The sequence below is a fragment of the Bipolaris zeicola genome (genome assembly GCF_000523435.1).
Source record: "Bipolaris zeicola 26-R-13 unplaced genomic scaffold scaffold_61, whole genome shotgun sequence".
Classification (NCBI taxonomy): domain Eukaryota; kingdom Fungi; phylum Ascomycota; class Dothideomycetes; order Pleosporales; family Pleosporaceae; genus Bipolaris; species Bipolaris zeicola.
Window position 1 is genome coordinate 14,075 of NW_006912110.1, and position 18,990 is coordinate 33,064.

Sequence of the window (18,990 nt, forward strand, 5' to 3'; positions counted from 1 at the left end):
TTAGCGCCACAGAGTGACGCAGAGCCAATAACTCTTGTGGCGCAGGTTGTTACCATTTGGTTTGTACTGCTGAAGTAGCGTCGTATCTGGGTGTTGAGGCTGCATGTTATTGCCGGACTGGCAAGGGCATTTCTGCACGCAACACGTCAAGCTAGAAAAAGCATGTCCGCATCAGTTTGAGGTATACTACAGGAGACTATGAAACAGAAATGATCTTCTATGCTCTGTTTCTAGTGCAAAAAGTGAGCAAGTGGAGTTGGGGTGTTTCCCCGAGCTGTCCACCCTCGACACCTCATGCATTTGATCCGAAGGTGGGGGCGTTCTCGAACGTGTTAGTCCGGGTCTGGAGCAAGGACATAGATACATACATAAGCACTTGGCATCAACTAGTGTAGACTACGGTCATGCTCGGAAAAAAATCACCTGCACTCGAGAGAATGACGTCAACCAAGAATGGGTGCTGCAACAGACTTTACAAGATATTGATCAATTTGATTCCTCTGAGAAAATGTCCTGCTTCTCTAGAAGTAAAGAAAACTATCCTGCTATATAACGAAACACTCCAAGGCCATGGAAAGGGGGATCTAATCGCTTGGGCAAAGCTAGATAGAAACTGACGACTCTTTGACAGGAAACACTTCCGTAGTGCCGACGCTAGTATTTCTTAAGGCTCAATCGCTGCGTCATATCGTCGCTTGTCAATCAGTGAAGATCGGACGCACCAGCCACTTGCATTTCTCATGCACATTGTATGCTAGTCTTCAAGTACGAGTGGATACATCCACAGCTCCCATTCTTGAGGTTGACGCTATGGAGAGTAACCAGAGAAGCACTGAGCCAGGCGCTTGTTGCGAAGTCTCTTCTAGAATCGAATGCAGGGTCACTGAGGCTAATCAAAAGAACTCGGCTTGGGGTGAAGGACTTGTGCTAAAGTCCGGGGTAAAGCGTGGGGGTAGGATAGGGCACTCGTCAATGGCGGCGTCTGAATACAGCGTTACGGTTTCGTATACGTTGTCGAGGAGAGGGCGCAGAAGGGAGCGTCGAGAAACTACAAAACTGTTAGAGGCATGATCAAGGTTGAAGGCGGCGAAGAAATGGCGAAATATACATTTAGATTCAGTGGTAATATAACAATGTTATCGGGGTATCTGTAATCGGAAACTACAAGACGGGTGTGGACGTGTTTGAGAAGGATAGTGTTTGGCTTCGAAGTGGATCTATTCTTTTCGGCAGCCGCGCCTTGAGAACAAGGTGTGAATGGTGGGGACTATCCTAAGGTCGGAGAGGAGGTTTTAGGAGAAGGGGTTTACTAATCTAATGGGCTGAGCGGGATGGGGGATGAGGAAAGAAAATGGTAGAAATTTGGATGGGAGAAGGGAAGGGGAAGGCTATGTAGTAATAACATAAGACATTCGGCATCATCGTGTCGCATTATCATGAGAAGGGCAGAGAGGTGTACGGAAAAAATGAAAACAAGTAAAAAAACAAAAGCAGGGACCCTATTGGGGTAGCGCTTTTACCATCCATTTACGAAAGGCTTTGGCCTTACTCCCTGAAGCCTTGCTGGCTTGTGTGTCCAAGTGGCTTGCGGCAGTGAAGGCTTCGACGACGCTCATGGCGTTTGCTTCTTCGTCTTCGTTGAAGGTGATGAGGTCGAGGAATTGGCGGAGGACAATGGAGCCGAGCTTGGCGTGTGCTTGTTCGACGTAGTCGCTGTTTACGGTTTCGGCAGAGGTGCGGGCAATGACGCTCCATCCATCGGGCTTGAGTGATGCTTGGCGGGCGAGCAGTCGCTCGCTCGAGGCTAGCAGGATAAAGGCTCTTATGATTGCGTCCTTGTTTGTGATATGATCTGGGGAGACGTCGAGGACTTCTAGGAAATCATCGAGCGAGGCGGTGCCGATGAAGGTGTGGCGGTGCTTGTATTCCAGATCGCGCTCCTGCTGGATGGCTGTTGCGGTGCCCGTCTTCTTTGGCAGGCGTTTTGGTGTGGCTGGGTGGAGGGAACGAGTGTTTGTTGGGCTCGAGAGGCGGGAGGTTTCGCCGGGGGCATTGGCAGCTTTGATGGGGAGGCCGAGCGATATTCTGCGCTGGTGTGTATTTGCGGAGCGCTGGGGCTTGGATGTGTTTGCCTGCAGTTGTAGGAGACCCTCGTTTGTCTTTGCACGGAGGGGTAGGGAGCGCGAGGCTTTTTGGGCACTGGCAAGGCGCGACTCGATGGTGGGGGTGGAGGGGGTGCGGAGGTGCGAAGGGCGGCGCTTGTGCACGTGGACAGGCTCGTCGCAGTCGTCCTTGAGCGAAGGCGACTTTTGCAGTTGGTCGTAGGCAAAGTAGTCGGGGTGGTGATTGTCTTCCTTTATTCGATCCAGCGAATAGAGGACAGGCTCTTCGAACAGGGTAGCGTCGGTGGCCAGGCCGAGAGCGTCGGCGGGGTCAATGGCCCTGGTGCGGGGGCTGGCGCGGGGGCTGGCAAACTTGAGGCCGTTGACATCCGAAGGCATGACCCAGTGCTGGACGCCCTGCTGAGCCTTGATGTCATGCTTGAGCTTGCCCTCGAGGGCGCTCTCCGTGTCGCTAGCCATGGAAAAGCGGCGGGGGGTGCGCGAGGGCGAGGTGGGCTGGTTCTGGGTGTCGTAGCCGGCGTTGCGGAGGGCGTTGAGGATGGAGCTGTCCCCGCGGTCGAGGTAGAGCAGGCCGGTTCTCCACATGGCTGCGGGAGGGAGAAGCTTGTCCGTGGGAGAGGAGTCAATGGCGGAGGGCGGAAGGGCAATTGGCAATTGACAATCGGAGCTGGGCCTTTGCGTCAGTCGTCGTTGTCGTCTGAGGGTTCCTGCTGTGTGCGATGGCCGTACCCAACAGTCACCCTCTACAGTCTTGTCGGACGCGGACAGGTGGGCGCGATGTGCCGCAGGCCGAGCTTTAGTACTTGGTCACGTCGTGCGTGTGCTCGAGTCGGCCGGCGCTAGTGCCCGCTTTTCACCGCCATTTTCCGCATCGTGTGGGCGTCGGGTGGAAAAGTCTGTCGCAGCAGCGGTGCGTCTTGTCTGCACTGGGCTTAAGCCGTGTCTCAAAGCCGTCGACGAGCCCATGCGCCCTGCTCTTTTATTAGGCCTCTTTGTTTTTCGGCCTTGCCCACCCAACGCTGCTCGTCGCCTGTAGCCCAATCATGCCTCCGCTTGCACGCTGCCGCTGCCAGCTGATTTGTCCACGACTGCACACAATGCCACTCCCTGTACCTGCATGCGGATCAGTAGGCCTGGCGCACCGCACGGCAACCATGGCATCCCGACTCGTCCCGGCGTCGGACGAATCTGGCTCGCATCGTTGTTGGGGGGGAGGGGGGAGGCGGCTGGCGTGATGGTGAAGCAATGACGTGGTGGAGAAGGTGGACCCACCCTGCGCAGGGCTGAAGAAGAGAAGAGAATGCCGTGAGCTTGGGGCCATTGTCACCCACGCCCTCACCACCAAAACCACCATCTCCATGCCCCTCCATGCCCATCCCCTCCATCCCCAACCCTCCAGTCGGACCATCTTCGGCACCCGTTTGCCATGGGCGAAAATCAGCGGGGCAGGTGACCGTGCAATCTGCTGCTGCTGCCATGTCCACGCGTTGCAGAGAGCACGCAGACGCCTCCATGCGGCACCGTCGGCTGCCACAATCGCCCACCATATCGACTGCGTGCTGCTCACCCACCTCTCGACCCCGCAGTGACACGATGCTGTTGGCATGGTCGAATCGCACACTGACGCGTGCCAGGCGTGTTTCGCTCCCCCGGCTGTGATTCGCTGCCCACACCACCTGGCTGGCCCCCCACCCAAAATATCGTCTTTGCTGATATGCACGTGATGCTCCTAGCGTCGACTCAATCTCGTTGCTGTCCACGAGGGCGTGGGAGTGTGCATGTCAGTCTCTACTGTAAACACTGGTGTGGTGCTGGCAACAGACAGACAGACAGACGGCGCTAACCACTTGAAGCCAAGCTCAAGGGCAGTCCTGCCACCCTCCACCATCACCACCTTGACTTGCAAGACTGCAAGGCTGCCCTCGGGCCTCAGGCTCTCTTTGCTGACTGAGCAAAGCGGCAACCGACCTTGAAACTGTCAAATCATGGCACAGCTGTAGCTCGCTCACTGCACACTTACCCTGACGTCAGCATACCCCTGCCATATATGACCCAGATGACATTCCTGTTCAGGTTTTATGCTGTCCTAGTCAGGGACAGATTCAGGGAGCGTCGGTAGCCATTGCCGGTAGACGTCCGGGTAGTCTAGAGTAGGCATCGTTTTAGACCATTACCGGGTAGATGGACCTTTCACACCCTGCCCTATTCTTAGTTAGCGTACACACTCACTATGCTTGCGAGAAATCCTCGAGGGCAGAAAGCCTCTCTGCTGAAGAAATGAATTAAAAGCAAATCTCTCACAACTCCGAGATATAGATGTAGATATATATATATATATACGTGGCCCAGGACGACCCAGAACAGGCCATTGTTGGGTAAAGAGCCACGAAGATGAGGAAGTGATACGGGTCCTGACGCTCGAGGTACCTATTGACAACAGCCTGGTCCTATCCCCAAACCACATAAGCTTCATGCTGGATGCCACCAAACAAAAACACCAAATACCCATGTTGCAAGAGTACATGCCCTTGGCCCAGGCTGACATAAGGATGCACACCCGACGTGTTCCGCCTCCTTTGGCCGAAGCTGCTTTCACCGCTCGGCCCTGCTGGCCCGCCAACTGAGCTTCTACCACGCGTGACGTGTTGTCTGCCAGCCACCTGTATTCTTTCCAGCCGACCCGACGACATTTAAAAGGTCGGGGCCGGCAGGCAGAAGAAGAAAACCTGTTCAGACAAGAGACAATCTGGTTTGCAATCGCATCCCACAGGCCAACAGACTATAGGAGAGTGTGTCCTGTGTAGCGTCGTCGCCATGCGGCGCCAGCGGCCCGCCAGCGCTAGCCGTTCCGGGTGCTTGGCGTAAACAAACCCAAAAACAACCGAGCAGTCAGCTCTGGGAGAAAGCAATGGTGCTAGCCCTCAGCGAGGACACCTTGCAGCTCCTCTTCCCTCTCACCACACTCAGTCCCTCTCTGCTCCTCGAGAGAGCGAGACCCCCGAGTGTGTGTCTGCGCAGAGGGAGGGAGACTTCAAGAATAATCCAATAAACACTATTGTTACCCCACCCACTCACACCGCTCCAACTCCCTCCCATCGCTCCGAGTCAGCTCCGCTCATGAAATTTCCCACTGCTTTGTTTCTTCCCACCGCCCAGCTCCTTTGCAACTGATTGTACCTGTTGCAGCACACGACATTCCCAACGAACCATTGCCCTGATCCCCCGTACCCACCCGCCCTAGAGGGCGTACATAGTCATGGACGACGGCCCTCCACCTCCCCCACCTCCACATGGTGCCAACCCAAAGACAACTGGAGGCAGCCATGCTCCTCCCGAACCCCCTCCTACCGGCGGTCTCCCTCCGGGCAACTATGACATCTTCATCATCCCTCCACATTCCTCAGGGGGTGGCTTCATATACCTGCCCAGCCTGGGTGTGCAACAGAACAGCTTCATAGCTGGTGTACTCAGCACCATAGCCAGTATAGTCCTTTGGAAAGCTGCCGAGCCACACGTCAAACAATACTTCCTCATCGTCAGACATGGAGTCACAACTGGCGGCAATGGTGTCATTCTGCTAGCCGTCCTCATGCTCCTTGCAGGCTGGGCTTTCGGCCAGACACAGGCCGGACGCCGATTCAATGGCGGAGGCGGCGCGGCATATGGCAATGGGCCACGCGGCGGACCCGGTGCTGGCTCAGGTGCTGGTGCTGGTAACAATGGAAGCAGCTCTAGCTACCAGCGAGCACCCCCACCACCGCCTCAAAACGGTGGCTTCCCAGGCAGTCCCCCACCTCATGGCGGATGGGGCGGATACCGTCAATACGGCTCTGCATCGTCACCCCCTCCACAAGACGACGGGCCTTCCTCGGACGAAGAGGCTGAGCGGGCTGAAGAAGAGCGGAAGCGCGCCGAAGAAAAGCAGAAGCGTGCCGAAGAGAAGGAGAAGAAGGCGAAACAGGAAGAGGAGCGCAAGCAAGCTGAAGAAGCCAAGAGAAAACAAGAAGAAGAAGCCAAGAGAAAACAAGAAGAGGAAGCCGAACGTAAACGTGTCGAGGAAATCGAGCGTGAGCGCGCCGAGAAAGCAAAGATGGCAAAGGCACAAGAAGAGGAGCGTAAGCGTGCTGAGGAGTTCAAGCGCCAAGCTGAAGAGGCTAGAAGACAAGCAGAGGAGGCCAGAAGACAAGCCGAAGAGATCAAGCGACAAGCAGAAGAGGCCAAAAGGCAAGCCGAGGAGGCCAGATTGAAGGAGGTAGCCAGACTCAAAGAGGAAGCCAGGCTGAAGGAAGAGGCTCGCCTCAAGGAGGAGGCTCGGCTAAAGGAAGAAGCTCGAATTAAGGAGGAAGCTCGACTCAAGGAAGAAGCTCGACTCAAAGAAGAAGCCAAACTCAGGGAGGAGGCTAGACTCAAAGAGGAGGCCAGACTCAAGGAGGAGGCCAGGATCAAGGAGCAGGCTAGGTTGAAAGAAGAAGCCAGACTGAAGCGCGAGGCCGAGGAGAAGAAGAAAGCAGAGGAAGAGAGAAGGAGGCGCGAGGCCGAACAGCAGAGGCTTGCCGAAGAGGAGAGGAAGAGGCAAGAGGAAGCCGAACGACAGCGCATAGCAGAGGAAGAACGCAAAGCTGAGGAAGAGCGCCGCCGGGCTGAAGAAGCTAGACTAGCTGCTGAGGCAGCCAAGAAGAAGAAGGAGGAAGAAGACCGTCGGCGAGCGTGGGAGGAGCTTAAGCGCGCTGAAGAAGCAAGGCAGAAGAAGGAGGCAGAGCAAAAGGCCAAGGAAGAAGCAGCTAAACTTGCGCGTGCCAAAGCTGAAAAGGAGAAGTGGGAGCAGATGCGCAAACGTGAGCGAGAGCAGCGTGAACGTGAAGCACGAGAACGCCTGGCCAAGGAGAAAGCTCGCAAGCAACAAGAGGCCTTGGAGAAGGAGAAAGCAGAGCGCGAGGCACGCGAAGCAGAAGCACGAGCTCAAATCGAAAAGGAGATTCGCGAAAAGCTCGAAGCCGAACAGAGAGCCAAGGCCGAAGAAGAGGCTGCGAAGAAGGCCGCTGCTGACAAGGCTGCTGCCGAAGCTGCCGAAGCAAAAGCGAAGCTTGAAGCAGAACTCGCTGCTGCCAAAGCGAAGGCAGATGCTGAGCGAGCAGAGCGTCTCAAAGCAGCACGTGAACGAGCTCAAAGGGACCGAGAGGCTCGTCTCAAGGCCGAAGCAGAGAAGGTCAAGGCTGAAGCAGAAAGGATCAAAGCCGAGAAGATCAAGGCTGAGAAGCTACAAGCTGAGCAGCTTAAAGCTGAGGCAGAGAGGATCAAAGCCGAAGCAGAGAGAATCAAAGCTGAAGAGGCTGCTGCCGCTGAGGCTGCTGCTGCTGCCGCCGCTGCCGCCGCGGCCCCAGAGATCACATCAACCCGCAGATCTACTACTTATGGTGGCGTTGGCGGCGGCGAACGACTTGACCCCTATGCAGGCGTGAGGATGCCAGCTCCTGCTTCTGTCGCCTCCAGTCAATCGTCTCCTATCAAGGCCACCGTCACATCCAAGAAATCTTACGAGAAACCCAGTGCAAAGTCCTACCTCAGCAGCGAAGACGGAAAGTCCTTTGTCCCGCCTCGGTCTACTGCTACTCGCTCACACGTCTCTTCCCAATACTCCGAGTCTTCCTATGCACCTTCAGAGTCGACTGCACGCACAACACCACCAGCTTCAAAAAGCGGACCATACGCGACAGCCGATCCTAACAAGATTGTCATCAAGGCTGTCTATCTCTTCAATGACTTGTTCCCAAAGCCCGTTGCTCAACTCGTAGCCAATGTAGGAAAGGTAACCGACGGGCTCATTCTGAAGATTCAATCCGAGGGTTTGTTCATCGATGATGATGTGCGAGGCATTCCACAACGTGAGTGGGATGTCAAGGCTTGGACGCTGAAAATGGTAGAGGTAAGTCGGCTTTTTGTTCTGTAGTATTACAGCTTGAGATGGCGATGCTAACATGTATTTGTGTGTCAGACTGGCAAGCAACCCGCCAAGAACCTGCATATTCTCCGAGCCTCTGTCCGCGATGCCGATGGCAAAAAATACGTCTTCCTCATTGACGACAGTGAGAGCTGGAAACTGACGCTTGGTCTGCAGCGTCTCCGCAAGGGCAGCCAAGTGCGTAGTCTGCAGAGTGCTCAGATGGCCCCCAATGAGATGGCCCGTGTACTCAATGCTGTGCCACTAATGGCCTTTTAATGAAGGAAAAGCTATGAGTATGTGTGTATATGTGTGGATGCCAGTCAGGGGTCTGTTGTTGACATGTATTATGGGAAGATGGTCAAACACAGGTAAGAAAGACACTTACTTGGTTTGGGAAAGAGAGATGATTACTATGATGATGAGGACGAAGAAGAAGAAGAAGAAGAAGAAGAAGAAAGAGATGAACAAGAACAAGAAGCATCAAACAGACAAGAAAAAGTTTAGGATTTTGTTTCGTTGTGCCCTCGGATAATCTGGGAGAATGCACTTTTGGTACCAGACTGGGTTCTTTCCTTCTTTCTCTCTTCCTTTCTTTTTTTTGTAATAAATCTTGTCTTTTTTATATATACCTCCCCGCAGCGTCTTTAGCATGATGAGCATCAGCGGCGGCGTTTTTTCTTTTCTTGTATGTTTTGTACTAGCAAGTTATCAATCGACATATTGATTATGTTATCAGGACATGTCTGACTGCTCACTTGTGTTGCTGCTATTTGCGTGAGGAAGACATATCTCTTGTACAAGCATGTTTGTGTGTTATGTGGTGAGTGAGAGCAAATGCGTGTTGGGAGATTGAATATGTAAGAATGGTTCATCAGGTCTACGTCGCTTTGCATCAATCAAGGAGTCTTGAGCATTGGTACATCAACTGCATTTAGGTATTGTCATTTTTGCTATCATCCGTCAAGAAAGCCAGGATGGTATCATATCACTGCAGTCTGACTACTATGCCCAAGCCTCTCTACCAGCTCGTATCATTCTCTCGGGTATATCCGCCTAGTCTCTCGAGTGCACCATGAACCTTGTTCAACTTGTTCGCCATAGCCTGTGTGTATGTGTCTTTGCAGCTGCGCCTCAGTGTCTAAGCCATCATTAGCATCGCAATTACCACAAGGTAGCACACCTATTCAAACTTACTTTAGCCCAGCACAAAGAAGCCCAAGTCTAGATCTTTGGTGTATCAATCGAAAGCTTAATAGCCTTGAAGGCGACGACAGCCGAGCAGCCATCGTTCAAGATGGGCTGGAGCACAGGACCAGACTTGCAGTCGGGCGCAGAGTAGACGTTCACTATCGATTTTTCACTTATGTTAACCACTGCTATTTCCTTCTGTATATCTTCGAAACTGCAAACCCAGAGCTGGGGGAAAAAAGAACAATCGAGAGAGTGACTTACAGGCGTTGTAACGAATCGAGTCGTCGTGGTGGACAACGCGGAGAGACTTGATGCCCGGAGCAAACTCGTAGCACGTGTCTGCGTCGACTGACATGAAGGTGACGGGGCCATTGCAGTTGTCTTCACCGAATACGTGCATGCGGACCGGCTTGGGGCCAGCAGTAGTCATCGGGACGGCAACTGCAGCGCTGAGTGCGGCGGCGAGACTGATGAGTGTCTTGGTGAACATTTTGTGTTGTTTCTTGGGATATATTGAGGTGCGTGTGTGTATGGGTATTTGTATGTATCAGAAGAAGAGACTGGAGTCGGCGGCAGATGAAACTTTTATAGTCTATGGGTGAGAGGTACAAACAATTCGAGGTGAAGCTACAGAGGCAGGCACGCTATAATGTTGAGGAGTGGGTCCACGCTCTACAAACGGCAGCTGAGACACTGCAAAGATGAAAGTGAGAGATTGTGCAAAGGTGAGAGGAAAAATTTGATAGTTTTGACATTAATCACTGTAGAGCAATCACCTCTTACCCATGTTTTTGGGATCAAACGGGTTCTTCAACAACATCACTCCCTAAACTACCAAGTGTCACAAACAGTGTGTAGAGTGATATAATAGAAGGTATGTGAGGGGGTTTCACAAAATATCATCATAGGTATATATGAGTGTAATATTGAGCGAATTATACATTTCAATTCACTAGGATTAACTTTAGGTAAAAGCTCACTCGGAGACTGGTTTTGCACCTGAAATCGGTTAGCCTCACAATCAACCGGTGAAGTGATTTTCTTACCCAGCATCCATCCAATGCCGGAGGCGAGCGCCCCTGTCGCGGCATTGGTCACCATATCCCTCCTCCGAACACGCTCTTGAGCATCGATGCTACCAGTCTCACTTCCGTCCAGACTAGCTCGACCCGAGCCAACCTTTGGATTCGATGCAGCCTCTGCACTTCCACGCAGGGGGAAGGCGGTCTTGGAAAATGCAGCTGCAGCGCCACGTGCAACATCAAATAGACCCATCGGTGCCTCTTCGACTGCACCCCTGCCGACTTCACGACGAGGCTGTACAGTGGTTGCTTCCATGTCAAATGTACCAGGCAGTTTTCGGTCGGCTGCATCATTGAAGCGCTCTTCAGCTTCATTCTCTTGAGTGAGAAGATGTATTGTTTCAGCTTCACACTGCTGCCATACACAAAGAACCTCTTCAAGATGTTTAGGTGGTGCTAATAGTAGCGCTTGTGAAAGTAACTCCATGCGTTGCTCCAGTCTCCTTAGGTCCGGTCTCGCTGTTTTAGTGGCCTGCGACCAACTGCTGGACAGAGATGAGGAGTTGTAACGTCCAGCATGTAGGGCAGCCCGCCAGGCAACATCCTCAGCTTCGTCTTCGTGGTTCTCGGCATCTTCTGACGTGGTTGGGAAATAGTGAGCCGGCGTTGGGGGAGTGCCTGCGGGAGTACTCGGCGTCAGCCGGGTAATCACGTATGAATATGCAGTCTCGAAATCATCTTCCTCAAGAGCAGCCTCGATCGCCATTCCAATCACTCGTCTTTCGGCAGCCGCTTTCTTCCCTTCGATCTCTGCGGGGTCAAGCGCAGTGTCCCACTCTTCTTCGTCCATGAGAGTGGACGGCATTGCGATGACCAGGTTCTGTCCAATCGACACTAGGTCGTCCAGCTTTGTGTAACTACCACTATTTTGCGACAATAGCTTTCGAACCAAAGATAGAGGATTCGAGCCAACTCTAATATTGACCGGTTGAAAAGGTACACCATGCTGGAGTATGAGTGAGTAAAAGGACATGGCGTGGGTTGCTGAAAGCAGAGCCTGGAAACGTCGAAACCGCGAAGAAGAGGGGAAATGAGGAGAAAAGGCATTTAGGATGTCAGCGGCGCGTTTGACACCGCCCCTATTGCGATTCCCGTTGCTTGCATTGTCGTAGTGATGCATGGCTGAGGCGAGCACCACTTTCTCTACATCAGAGGAAAGTAGCGGTTGCTGGCCAAAGGATGGCTTAAGATAGATTTCTATGGCAAGAGGGAAGTAGTTGCTCTCGAGGAGCGCTTTCAATATTTCTGTCTCCATGGTCTTGCTATCTAGCATACCGAAGATGCCTTGGGCCTTGCGATCTTCATCGTGGCGGTCAGTACCCCAATTCCACAGCCATACCAGCTTCGATCGGATGATGCGCCACTGTTCGCTGTCGCTCTTGGAGTTGCTGTTGAGTGTATGAAGTATTTTCTGCAACATGGACATTTGCTCAGAGTAGTCATCCCGCAGAGACATATTTGCAACGTCTCGGATAGAGACCGGATGATGTAATGTAAAGAGGGTATATGAAGTGAATATAATCAGTTCCAGGACACGAAACGCATCAGGGCCTGGCTGAGTAAGGTCGTTGTCGGGATGCAGAAGGCGCTCCTCCTTCAGCAGGGCAATGGTTGAATCATGGAGCAGCGGGTTCTTGAGATCGTAAGAAGGCAATTTGTCCACGCTTGTATTGAGGTCTGGGGGCGGATCGTAGTTGAGTAGTGTACATATCCGATCCAACAGCGTGTGCGCAGTTTGCAGAGCGTTGATGTCGCTCTGGTGAATCAGGTAGAGACATGCTAGAGCTGTACGTGCGTACTTGATCTCGAGCTGGCGTTGCTGGGCATCGTCGACATAGTCGCGCCCCTGTTCATAACCCCCCAAATCCATGTCCTCGGGGCCGTCCCATTCAGTAATGGCTGTTGTGACCAGGGTCAAGTGATCTTTTGAGGTATGCAGTAGCCATTGGAACAAACAGTCCCAGTCGTCGGGTACGTGTGGCCGCTCATCGTCAATTGATCCGCGCCGATCCTGGTTCACGGAGATGCGCCGACTACGGTCGTGGGCTCCACATAGCCAAGGGGCAACAACCCCCTTGAGATCACGCGCGACATTGTGTATGTTATCTGTACTGGCATTGCATGCATTCGAAAGCTGCAAGTCAACGGCACGGCGCCCCTTGAGTGCGGCAAAGTCGTCGAGGGTGGGTGGAGGCAAGTGTGGATAGTACTCGTAGCTGAGGCGCAGGAGGGGCAGAGCAGTGGAGATGAACCAGGTACGCAAGTGCTCCGAGTGGTCGAGGAAGGGCACGACGAGGCGCGGGACGAGATCTAGCAGGCCTGTCTGGGCATCGATACGGTGGGAGCGGTGGATGAGGAAGTGGGTGAAGAGGTCCATGTCGCGGTCGGCCGCATACAAGGGATGGGCTACAGGTGGCAGCACCAGCGATTGCCTCTTCTTACGGGCGCGCGCATCCGAGAGCTGCTCAACAGGCGCGACATCGAGGGCGTCTGCCGGGTTGTCGCCAGGCTCGCGGGCGCCCGTGGCCAGGCCGGCAAGGAGGTGGTAGTATGAGGCCGGGTCATGCTGCTCTGGCAGGTATGCGAGGAGGATGCTCAGGCTCAACTCCAGTGGCAGGTCGCCGTCGCGCAGAGCCGTCAAGGCCTGGAGCGCAGGTGTATTTGCGTGAGCGGCATAGTGCACGGCCAGGAGGATGCAGTGCGGGCCTGAGAGTTTCGACAGCTTGTGCAGCGCGGCCATGTCGAGGTTGAGGCAGTGGCTTTCTGACTTTCTGATGCACCGCCGTTCGTTCGCTACGTCAACCGCCCAGCCCCGCCTCCCGCGCTAAGGCCCCTGGGCACTGCCGCGCCTAGACAGCCGTTCCCACCGCGCCCTTCACACACCACTCACTCACACACGCTTCAAGGCCGGCTCTTCTTTTCCCGTTTCAATCAATCAATCTTCATCTGCACTCGCCTCCATCGCACCCCGTGAAACCAGACGATTCACAGCATACAAAAAAGAAATCGCCCCTCGACCGCACATCGTCGACGCGGGTCGTCTGCCACTTCTGGACTTGCTTCTATACCTCCTCTGCTTGCCAAGACACACATCAAACATGCCGCGTTTCCACCACCGAAACAAAAGTGTAGCAGCCCATTGCACAACCCAGCCCGTGCAACGGCTTATGAACATTTTGGCACCTGTTGCCGAACCTGATATACCGTGAAATCGCTGCCTGACTTCGTCTCCTTGGCTTTTGCATCTCCTTCTACTCTCTCTTCTCTGTCCGTCTCCAAACACCCACGACGTCGACTCAGGCACTCCTTCACCCACGCTCTTTAATCCGTCCAACCCATCGCTCCTGATTCTACTTCCATTCCGGGGCATATCCTGCTCCATTCCTTCATCATGTACATCGACACTGCGGCTGCCAACAGTCGCTCAATGCGACCCCAAATCATAATATCCCCATCTCCATACAATGAACGCTCCACGCCGCTTCTGGAAAGCTTCATAGGCCAGACTTCAGAAGCACCACCCACATATCTTGAAGCCACTACCCCTGGCCTCTACACGAGTCGCCAGAGCAGGGGAGAGGGCGCCAGGCTGCTCTCCTTCGATGGCCAAGAAGCCAGAGATGCAACTTTCAAAGAAGACCAGTATGACGGCCCAAGTCTGAGGCAGCGCTGCATAAGGAATACGTGGGTCAAGCTGCTTGCTGCAGTGCTTTGCTTCATGTTTCTTGTCGCCATGCTGGCTTTGATGGCGGCAGCTGTGTCGGTTCGAAGGGACAAGCCAGTACGTGACATTTGCTGATCAAATAACAATATGCTTGAATAACGCTAACCTTCACAAAGGGCGTAGTATCTGCTCCCCAAACTTCAGCCGAGGCTGCAAAAGCCGACTCCTCTGATCGGCCAGATCTCATTGCCATCCCATGGCCAGAACCATCGTCAACAGCCCAGCCCCCGGCATCGGGAGACTCTGCTCAACTCTTCCCAATCCGGTGGCCTTCAAAATGTGGCAAGGAGTACAGGGTCAAGACTGAATGGTACGATTTTGGCAAACCTAGTGAGCTAAACATTCAAGAGGCGATACACCAGTTGGACGGTTCTTACAAACGCGTGGCCGGCTGGATACACATTGCCCAAGCACCTGCAGAGCAAGCCCCTGGTACCGTTCAAGTGAAAATGTCGTATGCAATCTCGTCAACAGTCGATATCAACAGTGTTCCCTACACACAGACTCCATCAGGACTGACAATCGGCGATCCTTCTTTTCCCGACGGCTTCGACGGTGTTCGGCCTGGTAAAGCTTGCCTTGGCATGTCGGTGGTCATTTACGTAGCCCCAGGAGTCTCGATGAAGACGCTCAAAGTCTCATCCAACCACATGGGCATGCAAGTTCACAATGGCGCCAACTTTACCGTCACAGACTCAACATCGATCTCTCTCACTACCGGTACACTAGATGCTGGAGCGTTCTATTCGCGCCAAACTCACTTGCAAACCATTTCTGGCTCCATCAGCGGCATGTACGCCCTCTTCGATCTTCTTTCTGTCAAGACAAAGAGCGGCTCTGTCAACATCAACGTTGAGCCCCAAGAAGCTGCCAATGGGTCATCCAGCCCTGCAGTTTTCATGGTCGATACTCTTTCCGGTAGCATACGCACAGATTTCAAACGAAAGCATATCCCCGAACGAGACTATAAGACCTTTATCAACACAACCGTCGGTTCGGTCGACGGTACCTTCATCCACGGCTCGCGAACAGAAATCAACTCAATCGCAGGTCTCGTAACAGCCGATATCGTGCCATTCAAATCGGGTGATTACCAATCGGAGATATACACACAGACACACTCGGGTCAAACGTCACTGACACTACGCACTCCATACAAGGCGAAAAAGACACCGATGACTGGTCTTGTCAGCACGCATTTGAGCACTTCTGGAGCCCTCGACATCACCTATCCGGAAGAGTGGACTGGTCATGTTGACGGAACTTCTCTAAACGGAGCACTGCACCTGCAAGGCAAGGGGCTAGAACTGCTCAACGAAAACGACACACCCGGCAAAAATCACGTCGAAGCGAAGAAGGGTGATGGCGCTAGTACGTTGAGTTTCGACACTACTAGCGGAGAATGCCAAATCAAAATCGGAAAACTGTGAGAGACGGTGACGGTTTATGTATGGAACGAAAGGATGAAGTGTGTATCAAATCCGGAATGGAGCCGGCAAGTTCTTTTTTAGTGCGGCAAGTCCTGGATGATGGACTGGAGGCTTGGTCCCCAGTATCCACTACATAACCTGGACAAAAAGGCCGCTTAGTATGTATACCCTGTGAAACTAGTGTATTCTGTCCATAGATGCGACGTAAAACAATATCTGATAATGACCTCCTCTTTCTATCCTCGGTCCGACCAAGACATTGCGTATGCAGACTCCCTGGACAGTAACAAGGCTGTGCTCGTCTTACCCACTCCACACCCCCATGCTATTCTGCTCGGCCGAATTCAGACATATTCCAGATGACAAATGCCAAAACAGCCATATCCGTCAAAGAGAAGATCTAGTTGTTCCATGCCTGTTTTTGAAAAAACGGACAGGGAGAAGAACACAAAAAAACACATAGGTCAGACACTTGATGAATCCGATGCACAACATCCAGCAAAAAGAAAAAACAAGATCTGAATCTCTTTCCCCATACGCACCACTATTTACACACATGTACAGTATCAAGTTGTCACCCCCCTTCCCCCCTTCTTCCCTGTTTCTCCCCTTTTTGATTTTTTCCTTGTTACCCCACTTCAACATACCAAGGCATGAAGTAGGGCTGATTTTTTTTTAGAAAAAAACTAAAGCTTGTCGGAAGGGAGGAACGTGCGTACGGACGTACAGTACGTGCACTAATTGTGTTTTTGGAGGTTTCTATACTGATAAGATTGTTTCTTTTTTTTATGTTTTTACTTGGCGATGCTATAGGGAAGGGGTGAGGGGTGGAGGGGTTGTATCTATCTTTTTTTTTGGCTCTCTCTGCGGAGTCTTGGGTAGAGTAATAGTTGTTTGTGCTATGTGGATAGGGGGTAGGCCTGTTCGGCGTATGTTTTGTACATGGTTTTGTATGCCTGGTTTTAGGGGGTTGGAGGGGTTGTGTAGGTAGCTTGAGAGTGATAGTGTGTAGGTGTGGTGGGAAGTCTGGTTCGGGTCTGAACATGTTTTGTTCACTGTGTTTTGCAAGTGATTTTGTATGCCGCTTCTTAGGGTGTACCGGCAGAAAGGGGGACGAGGGGGTATGCTGGGTATGCTGGGTAAGCACTATGTGTCTACTAGGTCTAAGGGGGTGGATCGCGAAAGGAAGATCTTCATCGGTACGGGTGTCTGTACTGTTTTGGGGCATCAGGGATACGTTGATCGTGTATTCGGTCCTCCAGAGTTTTCTGTTGAGCGCAGGGCTTGCCTGTGTAGATCAAAGACTGTGTATGTACGTTTATAGAAATTACGACATGATCTACATCAACGCGTCAACGACACATCTGACTGAAGCTAGAAATCGATATGATCAAATCGATACAATTCTTCCTAGAGTTTCAAGTCAGAATAGGGTTGATCGAATATCCTTCGCGGAGGGGTTTCGAGTCCTCAGGGCAGTGTCCAGCCTGGTCGAGAGTGGGGCAAAGCAAAACGGCGGAGAATAATGCAACAGCAAACAATAGCCAGACACTTTGCGAGACTATGCTTTGACTGGAAACAAGGTCGCACTGGTTACACTGTTTTAGCAAAACCTCACGTGTGGTCAGGCCGTACAAGTGTTAGGTAAAGGTGTACAAGGCAGCGCATAGCGTTTAGGAAGTCAAGGTCCAAAATTAGGAGCTTTACGCAGGTAGCTTGGGACAAGGCATGGGCATGCCTTGCTGGTCCAAGGCAGCATTAATACTGATAGCGTGCAGCACCTTGTAGCGCATCCTCCGACTTGGCTTGTGCTGCACGAAATCTACTTAGTTCATGCCCTCTGGTATATCTTTCGGCACAATAGTTAATTTAGACATCTTGGAGGCTCAAAACCCTGCTACAAGCCCAGGCTCGGCACTTTTAGGCAAGTCCGATAGCCAGGTTTATGAGCACTTGGGTACATGGCGCGATACACTGGCGGCGATGGGGTGTGGCGAAGCTACTGCTCCATTTGTGTACTGGCAAGCCCCAGATGATATCAGAGGGGGATATACATGCAGGCTTTCACGCCACGCTGCACCCCATACTGGTAATTCCAATTACACACATAGTCGATCGGCCGCTGTCACTTGTCAACATGACTCGATAGCAGGTGTGAGAGCCTGTCATGGCCCGCACCGCAGCAAGGCCACCAGGAAGCCACATTGACTAAGTACACATCACATGTATGCACATCGAAGTAGCTGTGCAGCACTACATCCACAGTACAGCCCACGCTCTTGCACAACAAACAGCTCTCCTGGAGCTGGTGGATCGAGATTAAGAGGCCACTAAAGATGGTACGGTTCGGCGAGGATGCGGTCCGTCTGAGGGGGCATAAACAGAAGGCGTCGAGTTGCAGAGGAGGGATACTCGGCCACCGCGACCGCACAACGGGCCCGCCGGGCAATTGCTCTCGGCGAGTCAATACGAGAACAGGTGAGGATGGCGGTAATGGTGCGGTACATATTGTGGTCAGAGTGGGTCGCAGGTGCCCCTGGGCGTGTGTCAGGAGTGTTTCGCCCTCGTCGCGACACGGTAAAAGGCGTGGGGCTGGATGGATTTGGTCGCTGACCTCATCCGCCTCCCTCACCAAAACTACGCGCCACAGGCGACTCAACTAACCTCATCCCCAATCAGCGGCCCATCCTCGTCGTCGGGATGGCTCTCCGCCCAATTCAGCACAGTCTTCCTGATGCGATGAAACGGCCTGCCAGCCCACCCCAATCGTGTTGATACATGGGCAGGTTGCACATTTCCCAGGCATATTCTTCCTTCACCCCATCCATCCTTCTTCACTGGCTCTACACCATCTCTGGCCAGCGCTGAAACCTGGCTTCGGATCACGGATAGAGAGCCATGGCTTGCCTGTCCAGCTCAGCTCGACTGCTGTCTGCACCAACCTGGCCCCTGTTGGTGTTAGAGTTGATAGCGGAGGGCGAGGGCTGCTACCATCGCTCCATCCATGTCGACAGACACTTGTGCCAATGGCGACTTGGGGCGCCTGCTGCCCTCCGCCGAGGAGACCTCTCCGAGTAAGCCGGGAGGATTGATGGAGACACTGACTGGTGCGACCGTTCCGAGTGCGTCTAATCGCCGTTTGGAATCCCAGCAGCCTTGCGCACCGTCCACCGCCCACTACATCCATCCCCGCTAGACTCTCTTTTGGGTGAACGCTTCTGCTCTGACCGTTCCAGATCACCTGCAGCCAAGGCGCGTCGCGACACTTCTCTCAAACTTGAATCGAAGCGGTTCCGTTGCGTCAATTGCAGACATCGTCGCTCTTTATTGTTCCTCTCGGATGTTGCGAACCCGTACGCATCATATAGCCTAACAGCCCCTCCAGCCGTCTTTCCTTCTATTTGGCCCTTCACTCTTTAGGACCCGACCCAACTATCTTTGTAAACATTTCTTTCTTTTGGAGCCGGCTCCATTCGCGCTGGTTGCGTTGTTGGGAACA

At 53.0% G+C, this 18,990-nt stretch overlaps 8 protein-coding genes across 8 annotated transcripts; 3 read left to right on the forward strand and 5 right to left on the reverse strand.

Annotated features, from left to right (window-relative positions):
- Nucleotides 1-1,499: 1,499 nt before the first annotated feature.
- Nucleotides 1,500-2,708, reverse strand: COCCADRAFT_94396 (uncharacterized protein; the record flags this gene model as incomplete). Its single annotated transcript, XM_007713445.1, has 1 exon — nt 1,500-2,708. The coding sequence occupies one exon, from the start codon at nt 2,706-2,708 to the stop codon at nt 1,500-1,502; it is 1,209 nt and encodes a 402-aa protein (XP_007711635.1).
- Nucleotides 2,709-3,164: 456 nt separating this feature from the next.
- COCCADRAFT_36198 (uncharacterized protein) lies at nt 3,165-3,670 on the reverse strand (the record flags this gene model as incomplete). The annotated part of the gene is made up of 2 exons (XM_007713446.1): nt 3,165-3,406; nt 3,451-3,670. The coding sequence occupies 2 exons, from the start codon at nt 3,668-3,670 to the stop codon at nt 3,165-3,167; spliced, it is 462 nt and encodes a 153-aa protein (XP_007711636.1).
- Nucleotides 3,671-5,379: 1,709 nt separating this feature from the next.
- Nucleotides 5,380-8,340, forward strand: COCCADRAFT_36199 (uncharacterized protein; the record flags this gene model as incomplete). Its single annotated transcript, XM_007713447.1, has 2 exons — nt 5,380-8,046; nt 8,116-8,340. 2 exons carry the CDS (start codon nt 5,380-5,382, stop codon nt 8,338-8,340), a joined length of 2,892 nt encoding a protein of 963 aa, XP_007711637.1.
- Nucleotides 8,341-9,285: 945 nt separating this feature from the next.
- Nucleotides 9,286-9,685, reverse strand: COCCADRAFT_94438 (uncharacterized protein; the record flags this gene model as incomplete). The annotated part of the gene is made up of 2 exons (XM_007713448.1): nt 9,286-9,410; nt 9,517-9,685. The coding sequence occupies 2 exons, from the start codon at nt 9,683-9,685 to the stop codon at nt 9,286-9,288; spliced, it is 294 nt and encodes a 97-aa protein (XP_007711638.1).
- Nucleotides 9,686-10,231: 546 nt separating this feature from the next.
- COCCADRAFT_25726 (uncharacterized protein) lies at nt 10,232-13,077 on the reverse strand (the record flags this gene model as incomplete). The annotated part of the gene is made up of 2 exons (XM_007713434.1): nt 10,232-10,254; nt 10,302-13,077. 2 exons carry the CDS (start codon nt 13,075-13,077, stop codon nt 10,232-10,234), a joined length of 2,799 nt encoding a protein of 932 aa, XP_007711624.1.
- A 195-nt stretch (nt 13,078-13,272) lies between these two features.
- Nucleotides 13,273-13,512, reverse strand: COCCADRAFT_94504 (uncharacterized protein; the record flags this gene model as incomplete). Its single annotated transcript, XM_007713449.1, has 1 exon — nt 13,273-13,512. The coding sequence occupies one exon, from the start codon at nt 13,510-13,512 to the stop codon at nt 13,273-13,275; it is 240 nt and encodes a 79-aa protein (XP_007711639.1).
- A 216-nt stretch (nt 13,513-13,728) lies between these two features.
- COCCADRAFT_36202 (uncharacterized protein) lies at nt 13,729-15,491 on the forward strand (the record flags this gene model as incomplete). The annotated part of the gene is made up of 2 exons (XM_007713450.1): nt 13,729-14,118; nt 14,178-15,491. The coding sequence occupies 2 exons, from the start codon at nt 13,729-13,731 to the stop codon at nt 15,489-15,491; spliced, it is 1,704 nt and encodes a 567-aa protein (XP_007711640.1).
- Nucleotides 15,492-17,324: 1,833 nt separating this feature from the next.
- Nucleotides 17,325-18,772, forward strand: COCCADRAFT_25728 (uncharacterized protein; the record flags this gene model as incomplete). Its single annotated transcript, XM_007713435.1, has 4 exons — nt 17,325-17,643; nt 17,757-18,010; nt 18,248-18,565; nt 18,728-18,772. The coding sequence occupies 4 exons, from the start codon at nt 17,325-17,327 to the stop codon at nt 18,770-18,772; spliced, it is 936 nt and encodes a 311-aa protein (XP_007711625.1).
- Between the last annotated feature and the right edge of the window lie 218 nt (nt 18,773-18,990).